Source organism: Procambarus clarkii, chromosome 39, assembly GCF_040958095.1.
Source record: "Procambarus clarkii isolate CNS0578487 chromosome 39, FALCON_Pclarkii_2.0, whole genome shotgun sequence".
NCBI lineage: Eukaryota > Metazoa > Arthropoda > Malacostraca > Decapoda > Cambaridae > Procambarus > Procambarus clarkii.
The window spans coordinates 27,443,637-27,462,959 of record NC_091188.1 but is presented as its reverse complement, the minus strand read 5'-3'; the positions used below and the strand labels follow the sequence as shown (position 1 = coordinate 27,462,959).

Sequence of the window (19,323 nt, the reverse complement as noted above, 5' to 3'; positions counted from 1 at the left end):
TCCCTTCCCTTCCTCTAGCCTTTATTTTCTCCCTCCTCCCTCTATTGCACCTCTTGAGCCCTCTACTTTCTGTCCTCTTTTATCACGTCTCTCTCTCTCAATGTTTGCTTTCTCGCTTTCTTTCTTCCTCTATTACTTTATTCTGTTTGTTCTCTTTTTCTTATAGTTGCTCTCACTTCGTAATTCATGTTTTTATTCATTCTTTCCTGGGTATTCTCTCTTCTTTTTGTCACGCCTCTTCCACCCTTCTTCCATTCCATCTTTTTCCTCTCCCACCTCTCACACCCAATCTCTCCCTTCCCTCCTCTCCCTTTTTCTCCATTTAATTAGACACCCCTCACCTTTCCCTACCCTCCCTCCCATCCCTCAGTCCCCATCCCTTCACCCTCTCCTCTCCCTACCTATCCAGAACCCTACCATCCCCTCCCAATCTATCTATCCCCCCCCACTTCCTTTCATATCTCCTGTCCTCTTCATCTTAATACCGTCCCATCAACCCCCCCCCCTCATTAGTCCCTCTCATATGAAGCTCCTCCCCTCCCTCCCCTCCCTCCCTCCTTGAGCCCTTCCAGCGCATCATCCCTCTTCCATCCCCCCTCCCATGGACAGCACTATGGGAGGGGGTGGGAGAGAAACAAGCACAATGAGTTATTGCCAGCATACATCGGGGCTTAAGCACCTTAGCCAGAGTAAAAATAGAGTGGCTATTGAGCAGGGGGAGGGGGGGAGATGGGGAGGGGGGGGATAGGGGAAGGGCTGGGCAGGGGTGGCAGGGGGGAGAGGGGGAAGAGACAGGGGGGGTTAGTGGGGGAGGGGCACAAGGGGTAATGGAACAGTAAGGGAGGGGGTATATTGTGAGAAAGGGGGTGAGGTAAGATTGGTGGAAAAGTGAGGGGTAGTGGGGAAAGTAGGGGGGGGTTAGGGGGGGGGAGAAGTTAAAGGAGGTGTCTGTGGGGGGAGGGGAGGGAAGGTAAGATTCGGGAAGCCAAGATTGGGGAAAGGGGGATGGGTTGTGGGGAAGAGGAGGGTAGTGGGAAAGGGCATAGGCGTGGGTAGATGAGGAAGATAAATAGGTAACAGGAAAGGAGTGAGGATAAGGGAAAGTGGAGGATAGGGAGAAGGGAGGGAGGCAGGATGGAAGAGATGACAGAGAGGACTAAAGTGAAGGGACGACGACGTTTCGGTCCGTCCTGGACCATTCTCAAGTCGATTGTGTCCGTCCTTCTAAACACTTTCCCAACGTCAAAAAAAAACTGTGGTACTAAAGTGCCCCCTTATCCTAACCTACCAGAGGAACCAAAACAGAAAACGAGACAGTACGTCCATTTCGCGAGCCGCTACCAGTATCCAGTACGACAATTTTTGGCCGTAGTTAGAGTGTACGTCAAAAATGTGACCTGTTAGGAGGACGGGTTGGATTACAAACGACTACTGCGAACTCAGTGAGTACTTTATTTACTCCAAGAAAATATTTTTACAAAATATATGTCTTAAAAGAAATTCAGGAACACAAAATTCGAATTCTTTCTGAAAATATAACTGTCTTCATTCAAGTAATCAAACTGGAATTTGCTTCAACAATAAATTCTGATCCACTCAATGGATTCATAACGAACGCGGAATTTTCTGGTTTTCTGGCGTTGAGAGAGATAGAGAGAGAGAGAGAGAGAGAGAGAGAGAGAGAGAGAGAGAGAGAGAGAGAGAGAGAGAGAGAGAGAGAGAGAGAGAGAGAGAGAGAGAGAGAGAGAGACAGAGAGAGAGAGAGAGAGAGAGAGAGAGAGAGAGAGAGAGAGAGAGAGAGAGAGAGAGAGAGAGAGAGAGAGAGAGAGAGAGAGAGAGACAAAGCAAGGTTCTCGTGTAATTTATACAGAGGAGAAAATCCATCATACAGAAACTGAGTGCCGGATCAGATTTACACACACACACACACACACACACACACACACACACACACACACACACACACACACACACACACACACACACACACACACCCACACACACACACCCGAGTGTGGGTGTGTGTGTACCCGAGCTGAGAGGTATGAGCTACGAGGAGAGACTACGGGAATTGAACCACACTTCGTTGGAAGACAGAAGAGTTAGGGGGGGACATGATCACCACATTCAAGATTCTCAAGGGAATCGACAGGGTTGATAAAGATAGGCTATTTAACACAAGGGGCACACGCACTAGGGGACACAGGTGGAAACTGAGTGCCCAAATGAGCCACAGAGATATTAGGAAGAACTTTTTTAGTGTCAGAGTGGTTGACAAATGGAATGCATTAGGAAGCAATGTGGTGGAGGCTGACTCCATACACAGTTTCAAGTGTAGATATGATAGAGCAAAATAGGCTCAGGAACCTGTACACCTGTTGATTGACGGTTGAGAGGCGGGACCAAAGAGCAAGAGCTCAACCCCCGCAAGCACAACTAGGTGAGTAACTAGGTGAGTACACACACATCCGAGACGGTGAACGCTTCTCCGTCGAGTGATTTATAATTTGTAAGACAAACTTCAGATTTTCTTCTGCACCGTCAGGTCAGGTCAGGTCAGGTCAGGTCAGGTCAGGTCAGACGACATGCTGGCAAGACTAAAACCCGAACTTGGACCGAAAATCACAATAAAACTTAACATTATGATAACCTATCCCCTGAGGGAGGGGGGATATGTTATAATATCTCCTGGGCAGGCCCGGGGGGGGATATTATGGGGGAATAAAAGTGTTTTGTCATGTTTGTTTCATTTGGTCTCTGTCAGAAGGTTTGCAACAGCTTCCGGGGGGGGGGGGGGTGTCGTTAGCGTCAGTCTGTCAAGTTAAGCATTACTGCGTCTGGCGAGTCAATGGATTGGGTGATCTTATTATCTCCTCTCTCCCACCGGCTGCTATTTACCTCAGGGAGTAACTTGATAACCAAACCAGCTTTCAGTTCTACTGAAATTTCTTCCTAGGCTCAGGAATATGTACATCGGTTGAGTGACAGTTGAGAGGCGGGACCAAAGAGCTGAAGCTCAATCCCCCCGCAAGCAAAACTAGGTGAGTACACACATTCACGCACACCCACACACACACACACCCTGGTCGGAGCTTTAACAGGTGTGTACATGTGGTCTTCCACAGGTGTGTACATGTGTTCTTCCACAGGTGTGTACAGGTGTTCTTCCACAGGTGTGTACAGGTGTTCTTCCACAGGTGTGTGCAGGTGTTCTTCCACAGGTGTGTACAGGTGTTCTTCCACAGGTGTGTACAGGTGTTCTTCCACAGGTGTGTACAGGTGTTCTTCCACAGGTGTGTACAGGTGTTCTTCCACAGGTGTGTACAGGTGTTCTTCCACAGGTGTGTACAGGTGTTCTTCCACAGGTGTGTACAGGTGTCCTTCCACAGGTGTGTACAGGTGTTCTTCCACAGGTGTGTACAGGTGTTCTTCCACAGGTGTGTACATGTGGTCTTCCACAGGTGTGTACATGTGTTCTTCCACAGGTGTGTACAGGTGTTCTTCCACAGGTGTGTACAGGTGTTCTCCCACAGGTGTGTACAGGTGTTCTTCCACAGGTGTGTACAGGTGTTCTTCCACAGGTGTGTACAGGTGTTCTTCCACAGGTGTGTACATGTGTTCTTCCACAGGTGTGTACATGTGGTCTTCCACAGGTGTGTACATGTGTTCTTCCACAGGTGTGTACAGGTGTTCTTCCACAGGTGTGTACATGTGTTCTTCCACAGGTGTGTACAGGTGTTCTTCCACAGGTGTGTACAGGTGTTCTTCCACAGGTGTGTACAGGTGTCCTTCCAACGCCGCGTCATGATATCTTAAAATTAAAATTTAAGTAAACATTCGAGTCGACAAATTTCACTTTATAAGAGATGTCTTCCTCGTAGACTCTTCAGTACTTCTGTGTGTTTCTTCATAGAGGATGTGCTACGACAGCCAAGATTAATGTGAGGGAGAGCAATAAATCAGAGAGAGAGAGAGAGAGAGAGAGAGAGAGAGAGAGAGAGAGAGAGAGAGAGAGAGAGAAGAGAGAGAGAGAGAGAGAGAGAGAGAGAGAGAGAGAGAGAGAGAGAGAGAGAGAGAGAGAGAGAGAGAGAGAGAGAGAGAGAGAGAGAGAGAGAACGAGGGGGGAGTGTAGAGAGGGCGCCATGGGCAAGCGATGAATCACTTCGATACGAAACCGAAAATCACGTTTTCGAATCTCTTTCGGAGCAGAAACAGTTTCACAACCCGTGCCATCAATGCAGGGGGACAGCATTGATGGCATGGGTAGGATACGAATGAGGCTTTGATCTGTCTAATCTACTGTAGCGAAATCCGTCCAGTACACCCACCCACACACACCCTGACACACACACGCACACGTAACTAGAGCCAACCAACACTGCACCTAGACAGCTCAACGCTCTCTAAAACTCACCTGTAATCCTGCAGAGGTGAGACCATACGACAAGACGGTGGAGATCACGGAGCTGGAGGTGTCAGAGTCGCCCAGGGCCGGAGACGATGTCACCCTCACCTGTCGCTTCAAGCTGCACGGCAGCGGACACAACCTCTACACCGTCAACTGGTGGCGGGGCAAGGACCAGTTCTACACCTACAAGGGCACCAACCACGACCCCAAACATGCCTTCACCTTTCGCGGTATACAGGTGAAAGTGAGTAGTGCAACTTTGCTGTCTTGCCAACCATGTTGTCTTGTAACCATGCTGGCTGACAACCATGATTCTTGTAACCATGTTGGCTGGCAGCCATGCTGTCTTACAACCATGCTGTCTAGAAACTCCCTATAATCCTCCATTGAGGCGACGACACTCCCTATAATCCACCACATATCGACCACATAAGGCGACTACACCCCTATAATCAACCAATAAGTTAAGAAAATACTCAGAATCTCATATATTGTTAGATAACGAGATCTGATCTCATTCCATTGCTTGCGGGGATCGCTTTCACGAAACTAATGTTTAGTGTTTTGATAACACTCAATATCGCTATTATTATTCTGTTCCCAATGTTTTCCTTGATATCAGGTCATGTATTTATATACAGAAATTGAATGAATATGTTTAATAGATAAGGCACATGTTTGTTTGTCAATAATTTAGATATACTGTCTTTCACATTCTCTCTCTCTCTCTCTCACTAGAAGGAGGAGTCGACGCGGGAGTCAGTTGTACTCAAGAACGTATCTGAAGACACTTCAGGGGTCTTCAAGTGTGAGGTGATGGGTGAGGGTCCATCCTTCAGGACAGCTGTCGAGACCAAGTTCATGAATGTCATAGGTGAGTGATGGGGGAATGGAAAGGGAGGGGGGGATGTAGGGATGGGGGATATAGGGATGGGAAAGGTGATGGTATAATGGAAGGAAGAGTATATTAAAAAAAAATGAAACAAGAAATATGGCGCACACGACAAAACGTGTTAAAGTAGAATTATATACCTTAACAATTATATACTGCAAAATACCCACATGACCAATGGGAACACTGTTGTATAACAGTATCTTGAGAACAAAATCTCTCAATTTAAGACACTATGGCACAAAATAGGCCCACTTGGCCCTCTTCTCTAACATTGCAACATAAAATGCAATTGCTAAAAGGTGACCGCTTCCCCCCCGTCCCCCTATCAAAAGAAGGAAACTGAATTAATACCAACCCGGCCCCGCACAGTCAAGCAGCCTCAGTCTGTGTCCCACTGGAACGACCCAATACAGCAAAATGACAAGGGACGAAATGCCCCTATACGGCTGGGAACTGGCCAATTCCAGACTCCGGCTCGGCACCGACCTTGGCACTCACATACATAGTTGGCATTGTTCATTTAAGCTGGTAGATTGGCACTCAGGGCAGGCCACTCTGTGCTATGGCTATCGTTAGGTTTGGCTCCCCTGTTTCTACGTGTTTATGGAAGTCGGTCTGTACGTCTGTTTATAATGGTGTTACTGATCCGGCCCTCTGTCTGTGTCTCTGTCTGTCTGTCTTTGTCGCTCTGGGAGATGGGGAAGAATAAGGCAGAGAGAAGGGCGTGAGGAAGATGATTGACGTGCAGTAAACAAAGGAAAGTGTGAGCGAGTGTTGGGAGAGTGGAGTGTGTCGGGGAGAGAGTGGAGTGTGTCAGAGACAGAGTGGAGTGTGTCAGAGAGATAGTGGAGTGAGCACTTGGTGAGAGAACGAAATGTGTCGGAGAGAGCTTGGTGTGTGTCAGAGAGAGAGAGTGGAGTGTGTCAGAGAGTTGAGTGTATCAGAAAGAGTGGAGAGTATCAGAAAAAGAGTCGAATGTGTATTAAAGAGAGATAAAAAACATGTCGTTACTTCAGAGAAGGATAAATGTTTGGGATTAGAACCACAGAACCACGTAGGAATAAAGAGATTAATGTGTGCAGTAGTGGAGAGGGGAGTATGTGAGTGGTAGATATGTAGTGGCCGAGATTGGGGGAAGAGGGTGGGGGGATTACATGAGTTGGGAGGGGGAGGCAAGGGGAATACAGGTATATGATTGGGAGTTATAGAGGTATATAGAGTGAGGTATGTACATGTGAGGTGAGGGTAGAGCCCGTTGGGTATACGAACTGGGGTGTGAGTGGGAAGTATAAACTGAGAAAAAACTGAGAAATGACCGAGATAGAGATATTGATTGACTGATAGATTAGTTTATCAACAACTGACGGTTCATGCTGTTACAATAGCACTTAGAGGGCAAGTGCTTTCGTTTGGCCCTCTAAGGACGGAGCTGAAGATCTGCTTCACTACTTCAAGTGTTGCAGGTTATTAAGCTCTCAACCATAAATGGTAATTTAGGGCAGGATTTTAAAAATGACACTTCAGAAATAATGCTGACCAGCCTATATTATTTTTATCTTTAATCCATAGATAGAATTAGTGCACTTTGGGACACTCAACCACAGAGAGCAATAGATGTTCTTTTACAAGTTCAAGCTATAATTGCCTTTCAAATTACATGGTAAATCTTGGGTACAGCTTCAGTATATCAAGTTTTCAAGTATTCAGATGATATTTACAGAGCTTAGCATATTTCAACCCACGGGGAGGGGGGGCGGAGGCGGAAGTCAGTCAATATGGGATATATTCTACGATATAATGTTCAGGACTTTTTTTTCTGTTTCATTTTCACAACGTTGATACTGAAAGAGAGGGATGTGGAGGATTATACAGGTGAGAGGGATATGGTGAAGGGGGGGAGGTGACGCTGGAGAAAGGGATTTGTAAAGTGTGAGAAGGATGTATGGGTGTAGAGAGAGAGAGAAGGGTGTGTGGGTGTAAAGAGAGAGAAGGGTGTGTGTTAGTGTAGGACAAAAAAGGGCCAGTGGGTGTAGAGATGGGTGTGAAGCGATAGAGAAAAGGGTGCGAGAGGCGCTGAAAGGGACACTGTAGAGAGGTACAGAATAGTTCATCAATTAACCTCTTACTCCATAATAACAAGATGAACAACAGCACACACAGAGTACACCCAAACACCGAGATATTTCACAATGAACAAATCCACAAGGGCAGTGACGAGGATTCGAACCTACGTCCGAGATCATCCCAGACGCTGCCTTAATCGACTGAGCTACGACATGGTCAAAATTTCTGTGTAACAGAAATATTCCACTCCGGGATTAATTTCCCATTCATAACCCATACCTTGAAACCTTTATGTATGATTTTTGTTTTGGAGGGGGGGGGGGGCGTGAACACCTAGTTACACCTAAATGAATAAACTAGCATTATTATTCATCCCCTGTTGTGTAATCTCCCATGATTATAGCTCAGTGACCTAGATAATACAACCAGCATTTCATGATAATAAACGGAGAGGTTATGCTCAATAGTTAAGATATTTTAACAAATTCATTTTGAAAATTAATCAAATACCAAAAGGGCCTCGTTAACGCCCACCTAATCACCAAGAGTGCCACTGAAATCTTACCTAAACCATCAGGAATGACAGTTTAAAAACCTTGCTGTATAGCCACCTAGCCTTAAATTATCTTACCGAGCCATATGGCTGACCCCTTAAATCTTAAACCATTCATGCAGAAAGGGCTTCTAACCACCTATCCCCTTCACCTATCCATCCCCAGTGCCGCCGAAGACTGTGGAGGTACACTCCTGGGCCGACCCGGACCCGCCCACCTACCGTGCGGGTGAAACTATCCAGATTAACTGCACGGCTAGAGGCGCCAAGCCCAGAGCTCACATTATGTGGGAGATCAACGGAAGACCGGTGAGTTGTGGTGAGTTGGCGGCCATGGTTGTGGTGAGTTGGCGGGTCATGGTTGTGGTGAGTTGGTGGCCATGGTTGTGGTGAGTTGGCGGGTCATGGTTGTGGTGAGTTGGCGGGTCATGGTTGTGGTGAGTTGGTGGCCATGGTTGTGGCGAGTTGGCGGGTCATGGTTGTGGTGAGTTGGTGGCCATGGTTGTGGTGAGTTGGCGGGTCATGGTTGTGGTGAGTTGGCGGCCATGGTTGTGGTGAGTTGGTGGCCATGGTTGTGGTGAGTTGGCTGGCCATGGTTGTGGTGAGTTGGCGGCCATGGTTGTGGTGAGTTGGTGGGCCATGGTTGTGGTGAGTTGGCGGCCATGGTTGTGGTGAGTTGGCGGCCATGGTTGTGGTGAGTTGGCGGCCATGGTTGTGGTGAGTTGGTGGCCATGGTTGTGGTGAGTTGGCGGCCATGGTTGTGGTGAGTTGGCGGGCCATGGTTGTGGTGAGTTGGCGGCCATGGTTGTGGTGAGTTGGCGGCCATGGTTGTGGTGAGTTGGAGGGCCATGGTTGTGGTGAGTTGGCGGCCATGGTTGTGGTGAGTTGGCGGGCCATGGTTGTGATGAGTTGGCGGCCATGGTTGTGGTGAGTTGGAGGGCCATGGTTGTGGTGAGTTGGCGGCCATGGTTGTGGTGAGTTGGAGGGCCATGGTTGTGGTGAGTTGGCGGCCATGGTTGTGGTGAGTTGGAGGGCCATGGTTGTGGTGAGTTGGCGGGCCATGGTTGTGGTGAGTTGGCGGGCAATGGTTGTGGTGAGTTGGCGGGTCATGGTTGTGGTGAGTTGGCGGGCCATGGTTGTGGTGAGTTGGCGGGCCATGGTTGTGGTGAGTTGGCGGCCATGGTTGTGGTGAGTTGGCGGGCCATGGTTGTGGTGAGTTGGCGGGCCATGGTTGTGGTGAGTTGGCGGGCCATGGTTGTGGTGAGTTGGCGGGCCATGGTTGTGGTGAGTTGGCGGAGCATGGTTGTTGTGAGTTGGTGGGCTCTGGTTGTGGTGAGTTGGCGGCCATGGTTGTGGTGAGTTGGCGGGGCATGGTTGTGGTGAATGGATGGGGAAATGTAAGCCGCATTGAGCGATTCGATATTGAATTTCCGTTGTTATCCATTTGGAGATTGAGTGTTATGTGTTACTCATCCTCTTCACGGTGAGTAAACATAGCAGTTTTAAAGCGTTACTCAGCCCCCTTCCCTGTGATTTACTCATAGGTGAGTACCTGTGTGTGGATGATGAGAGACACATAATGTGAGTCTGTTGAGTAAATGTATTATGGAAGGACTGTGTGTGTGTGTGTGTGTGTGTGTGTGTGTGTGTGTGTGTGTGTGTGTGTGTGTGTGTGTGTGTGTGTGTGTGTGTGTGTTTGCAACAAGTGTGAATAATATATGTAAATGAGTAAATCATGTGCTTATACACTTTATAACATTATGTCTCTCCATCCCATTGGTCCTCTAAACCTTCCCACTCTCCCTTCTATCCCTCCATGACCCCCTTCCCTCTCCTCCTGTCCCTCCCCTTACCCATCCCTTCCTCACCCCTCCCTCCCTCAGGTGAGAGATCTCAACGTGGTGAAGTATGCAGACTTCGAGGACCACCGAGGGAGAGTGACGACCACTCTGGGCCTCCGCTGGATGGCCCCAGAGTACTTCCACAACAACATGGCCCAGGTCACCTGTCGGGCAGCTGTGGCCGGCCACTCCACCACAGCATCCAAAGATATTTATCTCGACCCAGCATCCAGCGCCGCCTTCAACCATCCGTACGGCTCCGCAGGTGGGTGAGAGTTGGGTTTGGGTTCCCAGGGTGGGTATGGGTTGCCATGGGTACGTATGGGTTGCCAGGGTGGGTATGGGAGGAGTGTGTGTGTGTGTTTGTGCTTTGGTCCAGAGGAGAGGTGTGGAGGGTAGTCCACTGGACGGGTGGAGGCTAGCTCGGAGGGATTGAATAGGTTGACGAGGGTTGATGGATGATGCTGTGATGGGGTTTTCACCTGGTTTTACATTGAATGTATTGTGTACTGTGATTGGACGTAGTTACATTGCGATTGGAGGTTGCTTTACTGTGATTAAAGTTTTATTTTAATGCTTAGAAGCTGTTTTACTATGATTAATTCATAGATTAATTCTTTAGAAAATGTTTTACTGTGATTAGTGGTGGTTTTACTTTGGTTAAGAGGTAGTTTCACTGTGATTGGAGGTAGTTCCACTGTTACTTTAGCTAACTTTGCTGTCACTGGAGTCTGTTTTGGTGAGTTTCAATTGTTTTCTGTAAGAAATTTAAGCCTTGTGTAAGTTTAGATAATTTTTATGAGCAATATTTCCATCATTAGTGCCGTAAACATTATGTTAATACAATGACTGTATTCACAGCTGTCAACATCATAATACAATGACTGTATTCACAGCTGTCAACATCATAATACAATGACTGTATTCACAGCTGTCAACATCATAATACAATGACTGTATTCACAGCTGTCAACATCATAATACAATGACTGTATTCACAGCTGTCAACATCATAATACAATGACTGTAGTCACAGTTGTCAACATCATAATACAATGATTGTAGTCACAGCTGTCAACATCATAATACAATGATTGTAGTCACAGCTGTCAACATCATAATACAATGACTGTAGTCACAGTTGTCAACATAATACAATGACTGTAGTCACAGCTATCAACATAATACAATGACTGTAGTCACAGGTGTCAACATCATAATACAATGACTGTAGTCACAGCTGTCAACATCATAATACAATGACTGTAGTCACAGCTGTCAACATCATAATACAATGACTGTAGTCACAGCTGTCAACATCATAATACAATGACTGTAGTCACAGCTGTCAACATCATAATACAATGCCTGTAGTTACAGCTGTCAACATCATAATACAATGACTGTAGTCACAACAACCTTCACTATCATCACCTTCATGCCCATTGTCATATTCATCATTTATTGCTTCATTTCTTCGTAAATCCTTCAACACCTCTTCACTTCAACGTCAACAAACAATTGCATCACCCAGGATAGTCTAGGTGTGGCAGGTTAATTAGAGTAATCAACCCTGGGAAACGTAACGTCTCCAGGCACTGAAAACAGAGTATTTCGCCAATTACTCTCCTCCCTCCCCCTCTCCCCCCTCTCAATGTAGGCTCGCTAATTAGGTCATTATCTAGCTGGTAATTAGGCCTCACAAACACACCTCCACGTGGTTTATATCAAACGTTTTTTAGATATGCAACGAGACTTGATATGCAAAATATTATTCAAGATGCATTAATAATAATTGACGGAGGGATATCACTATTTCATCATCATGGGTGATTTCCACTATGAATAAGTAGACTGGGACGGAAGGAACACTTGTGGTGAGACTGATACATGGAGAGGAAGGCTTTTGCTGCTATTGGTTAGATTAGATGCTCCCGGACGCAGGTTCGAATCTTCGTCACGGCCCCTTGTGGATTTGTTCATTGATTAGATTGTTTTCTAAACCAATGTGTCAAAGAGGAAACAGTTGGCACTCAAGGGGGGGGGGGGAAATATGGGCGTGGGTCAAGGTAAGGTAGCCTAATTATCAGGAGAAAGCGCTAAGCCAGTATGACTATATAGCACTTGGAAGGAATATAGCACATATAGAAGAGATGATACGATATCCAATCACTCTAACCACTATATGTCACACTCGGACTCTGAACAAAAAGAAAAAAAAAGAGTAATATCGTCGCTCTACCGACCAGTCAATATAGATTGACAATGTTGAACTGGGTAAAGGAATTTCAATCCTTCAAGTGTAAGAGACAAAAAAAAAATAGATTAGCGGAAGAGATCAGAATTGAGAGTCAACCGGAGTACTTAATTCGACTGAGACCTGCATCATTCTTGATCAATATCAAAGATTAACTGAGCAATCACGATGCAACATGTCAATATTACTCAAACGGCGTGAATATGATGGGATAAATTATAACAGATGAGTGTGACGAAGTGCTTGAGAAGGACCTGACATAACTCTAAGAGGTGGTGAAAAGTGGCTGCTTGAATCTAATACAAGCAACTGGAAGGTGATGCGATTGGGAAAGAAAGTGAGAAGGATTTAATGACATTTCACACGATGAGGGAAGATGACTGCCTGAGGAAGACAAAGTGGAAACAAATCGAGGAACTAGTGACCAGTTCAATCCTCTAAGAACATCCTCTAACCAGAGGACCAACAAATTTACAGTATACAATTATCAGCACTCGCGAAGCTGTCGAACATTCGTGGAGGTTTCAGGCACGTTGACAAGGTCTCTAAAAAATGGTCCTGAATCATAATCGTGATTTAGGACTATGTTTGAGCCACGCTAGCTAGCCTATGTCGCCCCAGCCTACAATCCTCACCATAAAACACAGGCCGGAATTAAAGGAACTTCAGACTGCTCAGTAAACAATGAAGAACTGAGCAGTTGGGAGAGGCTAAAAAGAGATAAACCTCACTACACTGGAAGAAGAGCCGTGACAAAAGCGAGATTATCACAACAAACGCCGACAAAATATAGAGAAAACTGCGAGAAAACGATTTAATAATACAGTCATCAGTGTAATAGTGAGCACGAGGAATAAACAAGAGGGTGAAGCAACAGAGGCACCTGACAATGCACAAACAACAAGTCTCTATTATATACACAGTCAGACCATCACCAGAGATATCTTCACCAACAACACTGAAATAATTGACGGATACACACGAGAAAAGAGATTAGACATAGCCGAAGCACTACATATCAAATACTCATCCAACTATCAACACCCAACTAACACTTGAATGCATCCTACCATCAACATGACCGAGACAAGTGTGTCAGGTCACACCAATTGCCTCAGCCGACCAGAACAAACTTACTCACCTTCCTCGACTGCGTAACCAGCATGGAATATATTTACAACTTTTTCTGATACAAAATAGCAACAAAACGTGTCCTTTAGCGAGACGCATCACGATATTAAATGTGTGAAATGGACTTTTGAACAGTTAATGTTTCAACTTTTCTCCTAAGCGAAGGAGAAATAGAGAATATTCCTGCAAGACTCAGTGATCTAAACCTCTCTGGGCGCTCTAAAGGTCTTCTACGAGACCAGTGAGGATCTCAGATCTCTCTCTGGAGTGCTCAAAGTGCTTACGGCATCCTGGAAGTGCTCTCTGGATCTCCTGAGTGCCCAGGGATCCCATAAAAGCCCAGAGTCCCTCCGGGAGTTCTCCCGAGTGCTTAAGGCTTCTCACGGTGTCGCAATTCTGATTCAGGTTAATGCGGGCTAATCAGTCACACTAGTCATTAGTGTGACTAATAACACACCTGACATTAAGTCAGTTGTGCTCACGCTGCTTAATGACGCCATTGGCTGCTTGGGTTCGCCGGGAACACCTCAGGAGCACTGAATGTGGGTCTTGTGTTCCTGAAGATGCTTAATGAAACACTCTTCTTGGCCGGATTCTGAATGAAAAGTGCTTTCGAAATGCATTCTAACAGTGCATCGCCCATTTAGCGAACCATACGTCGCTAAATGTTTCACTCGTGTGCTGTAAACACGACATATTTCCCACCACAACCACGACACAAAACTCAACCTTGCCTACACCTAGCAATACACCAGATGAAAATGTATGTAATAGTATATATTTCGTATATTGGAGAAAATTACATTTCCACTACATTGGTTGTTAAAATAGGTGAAGGCGTCTGACTGGTCGGTCGCGGGTTGGATGGGTATGTTGTCTGAGCACCGGTTGTGGAGTCTATGTTGGTGATTCCAGAATTTAATGGGGTGGTTAAGTACCGGATCGCATACGGTATGTTCGCTGGAAAATGTACCTTGTATTGTGTGTGGTGTGGCTCTCACTGTGTGGTGATGTGGCTGTTAGTGTGTGGTGGTGTGGCCCTCAGTGTGTAGTGGTGTGGCCCTCAGTGTGTGGTGGTGTGACCCTCAGTGTGTGGTGGTGTGGCCCTCAGTGTGTGTGGTGGTGTTGCCCTCAGTGTGTGGTGGTGTGGCCCTCAGTGTGTGGTGGTGTGGCCCTCAGTGTGTGTAGTGGTGTGGCCCTCAGTGTTTGGTGGTGTGGCCCTCAGTGTGTGGTGGTGTGGCCCTCAGTGTGTGGTGGTGTGGCCCTCAGCGTGTGGTGGTGTGGCCCTGAATGTGTGTGTGTATATCCCATATATGTCATTTTAAAGCGTATCTTTTTGTCAAATAATTGATGACTATGGGAGTGATCTCGTCCTTCCACCGCTAAGTATAAGGACGAAGTTTCATGCGAATTACCGTTCGCATGCGGATATAAACAGACCTAACACCTCCTGCTGCTGATGATGATTTAACCGGAAATTTCCGAATTTAAGCGAAATATCTGACCTTTTCCGGCCTATGTGGCTCACAGGCCGAGGAATCATCAGTATACCACCGAGTCATGTCACTGAACCACCACCCGCATTTCCACGACGTGCATTTCAGTCTCCAAATTAATTTACTGCGATTTAAAAGGATTTCTGCCATTGAATGGATCTAAGATTTGGATCGAATCTGACACTCCGACTCGTCTCTTCCACACGAATCTAAACCGATTCTATATCTCCTTTTGCCGGATCCAACCACTTGGAGTGGTTGGTACAACGACGGCCTGGCTTCTTTTTTTTTTGGAGGTCTGAGTGGATTGTTCAAGTGGTTAGGTACCTTTCCCTCCCTCTGTGCTAGTTCAGCTGCTTGTCCGCGTTTACCTTCCAAGTGTTGTATAGTCGGACTGGCTTAGAGCTTTCTCCTGAGAACTAAGCTTAGAGCTTAGCTTATTACTCCTTAGCTCTTAGCTTAGAGCTTAGCTTATTACTCCTTAGCTCTAAGCTTAGAAAGCATAGAGCTTTATCCTTTCACCTTACCTACCAGAGATTGCGGCGTATGGAATCAATATATATATATATATATATATATATATATATATATATATATATATATATATATATATATATATATATATATATATATATATATATATATATATATATATATATTTGCATTATTGCATCTAACAAGTGTTATTGCAACTTCCAAGTAGTTCCTAAGAGATGGCGCCAATTGAGCCGTGAAGATTACGTAACAAAGTTGAACTTCCAAGTATCTTTGCAATTTTCAATCATCATTGCAACTCACAAGTATAATTACCTGCAATTTCCTTCGAAACAACACCACGAACTCTTCAACACACACACATTTATCCCGGGGGGGTCAAACGGTCTGTAGAAATTGAGGTCAGAGGTCACCAGGGAACCAGCAGAGGTCACGAGGTCTTCTCTACCCAAATCACCAGTTGACTGACAGTGGAGAGGCGGGACCAAGGAGCCGAAGCTCAACCCCCCCTGCCAGCACCCCCCCCCCCCCCCCTACAATGATCCTCGACGTTTAATGAACGTTATGAAAACGTTTTTGTTACGTGTGGTTGACCCCCATCGTCACTGAAATGATTTAAGTACTGTACATTTAAATTTGACGTTGGAGGAATTACTACCTCAAAATACGGTGTGTTATGTGAGTGAACAGACTAAAAAAATTGGATCGTATGTTAAATTATGAATTTTCATTAATGTTGTGATGTTCATGTTCTCTGTATCTCTGTATTTGCTTTCCTTAGAGGCAGTTATTTAATGTTCTCGTAAATGTTTGTGTTTACTTCTATGTTCTATCATCTATTTCTATGTAATTCTGTTCCATCCTCCCATTCCCTTTATTTCCTCTTCGCTATTCTCCTCATTTCTTTTCGTTTTCCCACTGGCTTGCTCACTCTCTTCCCCCCATCCCACTCCTCCCCCTCCCCTGGGTGCCCCACGACTGCTAAATCCCTCCCATCCCCCTCCCGTCGGTACCCCACGACTGATCAATCCCTCCCATCCCCCTCCCCTCGGTGCCCCAGGGCTGATCAATCCCACTCCTCCCCCTCCCCTGGGTGCCCCACGACTGCTAAATCCCTGCAGGTGTTCATGTGTTGCTCTCTCCCTCAGGACGTCATCTGCCAACCACTTGGAGGATCCTGAGCCTCGCCTTCCTCCTGGGGGGACGGAGCCTGCTCTAGGAGGAGGACGACCACGGAGGAGGAGGAAGCGCAGACAACAACAAACAGAAAGGAAAGACGAAGCTATAGGAGAGATGAAGGCAGGAGACAACGGTGGGAGTCTTCACACGAAGGAGACCTTCTCCTTCAGCGCCCCCGTCGCCGCCATCTTCAGGAGACAAATGACTGTCGCTCTGCCCGTGTTTATGACAACACATCCTGGACAAAACTCGACCCCGTAATGCTATTTTGTAGGCTTGGGGTCCATGACGAAATACAACACTATGATGCTCAAAAGTGTGTTTTGAGGGGGGATAAGGGTGGGTATTTGGGGGGGGGGGGTGATAGGTGGCAGGGAGTGGGATTCTAAGCCGACGGAAGACATGTTTGAGTTTAGGAATATCGAGCTTACAAGGAACGTGTGACACTTTTCTACTCTCTCTCTCTCTCTCTCACCTACTGCATCATCTTTGTTTATGTGTGCCAGCTTCTCCCCCTCGTCTCAAGGTCGTGATTTATTCCACTCAGGCCAAGATAAAAACGACACAGATGAAAAAACTCTCTCACTTCCCTCCTCTCAACCTCATAAATTCATCTCCCTAAAATAAACTCCTTGGAGACAGGGAGGCGAAAACTTCTCCTCCTTCTGTACCTCGTCTGAGACGCCTGGAGTCTGCTCCAGCCCCTAGGTCTGGGACCTACTGAAGGAGCAGACCCATCCCTTTTCCATCCTACTTTACCTTCCAGGTAACACCTCAAGCAGCATCCCTAAAGCATCTGTTTATCTCCTTCCCCCTGATAGTTGATGGCTCAAAGATGCTTGGATGCGAGTGATTGACTGGGTGAGTGGCATCTGTCCCCCTGGGGGGGGGGGTAGGCTTTTTTGTAAGTCAACCTTCAGAGGTCTTTTTTTATACATTTGTTGTGTAATATACACTTATTAGTCTTGCTTTTTTTATTGTTGGCGTTGGTGGGTAGCATTATTATATCATAAAAATATTTCATTCATTCATCTCCCATTATATTTCATTCCCTCCGCTTCTTGTTCTGTATCTTTTCTCCTTCCTTCCGTGACAATATTCCTCCCCTCACTTCCTCCTCCCCCCCCCTCACTATTTTACCCCCTTTCCCTCACTTTCTGCCCTGTTCCCTTCCGTTTTTTTGTAAGAATTTCGTCTTTTTGCAGTGTCCCAAGTTTGTCAACCATACAATACTTCCTTCCTCACTAACACACACTTAGTGTGTGTTAGTCACTAAGTCTACTTCCTTCCTCTCTAACGTATGTGAAACCCCTAAGTTTACTTGAAGACTTGGAATCCTCTGTCTCCCTGCTTCCTTAAGGCTCAGTTCCACCCATTTCCTGTATGATCCTACTTCCCCCCTCCCCATTTATCTGCTGTTCGTCCACGCCCCCATTTATATGGGGTAAATGTGGGGCAGCTGTCAGAAGACAGAGAGAGACAGAGAGACAAGAGATTATATGTTTAATTCCAACGGCTTCTGGATTATACAAGATGGTGACTAGAAAGGAGAAAAACACACAATTGTAATGGTGTTTAGCTGCGTGTGTGTGTGTGTGTGTGTGTTTGTGCGTGTGCGCGCGCGTGTGTGTTATAGTACATATTTGGGTCATCATATGTTCCTATATATATATATATATATATATATATATATATATATATATATATATATATATATATATATATATATATATATATATTATAAAAATGACTAGAGACAACCGACTCTGTGAAGAGTAATGTGTTAAAACTTCAATACTTTGAAAGAAAATGGAGACAAGAGAGTATGGGTCTCTCTCTCTTCAAGGTGAATGAAAAACTAATTATCACTTTCCCTTCGCTGGGACAGAGAGAGATAGAGAGAGATAAGAAATCCCTTAAAACACTTCCCGTGTCTGAAAAAAAGGCACGAAGCCTTTGGGACCTTTGGAAAAATTGGACCTTTTTCTCCGTTTATTAGAAAAAAACTGAACTTTTCTACCTACCAGAAAAAAAAAGTTTGGAATCTATACTAAAGGAGATAAAATAAAGTGCGAGATATATTTACAAAAAATATATCTGTTTAAACGCTATTGCTACAGATCCCGCAATGCTTCGTTTTCTGTGTCACGGTGCATAGAAAACGTGAAGTTCCCCCGCATGGCCACTAGAATAAAGTTAGAGAACTTTTTAAAGGTACTGATGAAATTACTTAAAAAATAAGTTAGAGTAATCGCTTAAGTAGTAAACTTGAGTAATAGCAATTCTGCCTTATCCAAGCCCTTGAGCGTGAGTGTCAGTATAGCGCCAAGGGGCAGTGATCGAGGTGGATTTTAGAGAAAACGGGGAACGGGACATTAGAGAAAACGGGGAACGAAGTGTTAAAGACCGTATACTAAAGAAAACTTAACCAGTTAAACTTTGCGGCAAGTTTAGTGATGGAAATAAACTCCGTGAAATCAGTGACAATACCACCAGTGAAAAAAAATAATGGAAATACCAGAAAAAGAAAACCAACAGTGACGTGAATGCTATATGCTAATCACAATAGCTTAATAGAACAACTAGCAACGGTTATTGTGAATGCAATTTCTGCTCACACACACACCCACCTACACACACACACATACACACACACACACACACACACACACACACACACACACACACATACACATACACATACACACACACACACACACACACACACACACACACACACACACACACACACCCACCCACCCACACACACACACACACACACACACACACACATACACACACACACACACACACATTACCAGCATGTTATCTTACCCCCTATGCTGGCGAATTCAAGCGATTATATATATATAGCTATCGTTGGAGGATATAGCTTCATACATCTGGTGTATACATTATACACAGACGAGAGTATCTTGTATATCGAGACTATTGCCCAGGCAGCGCGCTAAAATATTCCTGCCTCTTGTATAATTGGGGCTGG

General features: G+C 45.6%; 1 protein-coding gene across 1 annotated transcript in view; it reads left to right on the top strand.

The window, feature by feature from the left end:
• The window catches only part of LOC123759865 (nephrin), a 17,132-nt gene extending 519 nt beyond the window's left edge, over nt 1-16,613 (top strand). Inside the window, exons 2-6 of the mRNA XM_069338437.1 lie at nt 4,429-4,652; nt 5,147-5,282; nt 8,087-8,229; nt 9,804-10,026; nt 16,289-16,613. Of these exons, the coding sequence (XP_069194538.1) occupies nt 4,429-4,652; nt 5,147-5,282; nt 8,087-8,229; nt 9,804-10,026; nt 16,289-16,359 (797 nt within the window). The 3' untranslated portion in view covers nt 16,360-16,613. The remainder of the gene's footprint in view (nt 1-4,428; nt 4,653-5,146; nt 5,283-8,086; nt 8,230-9,803; nt 10,027-16,288) is intronic.
• The last annotated feature ends 2,710 nt before the right edge of the window (nt 16,614-19,323 follow it).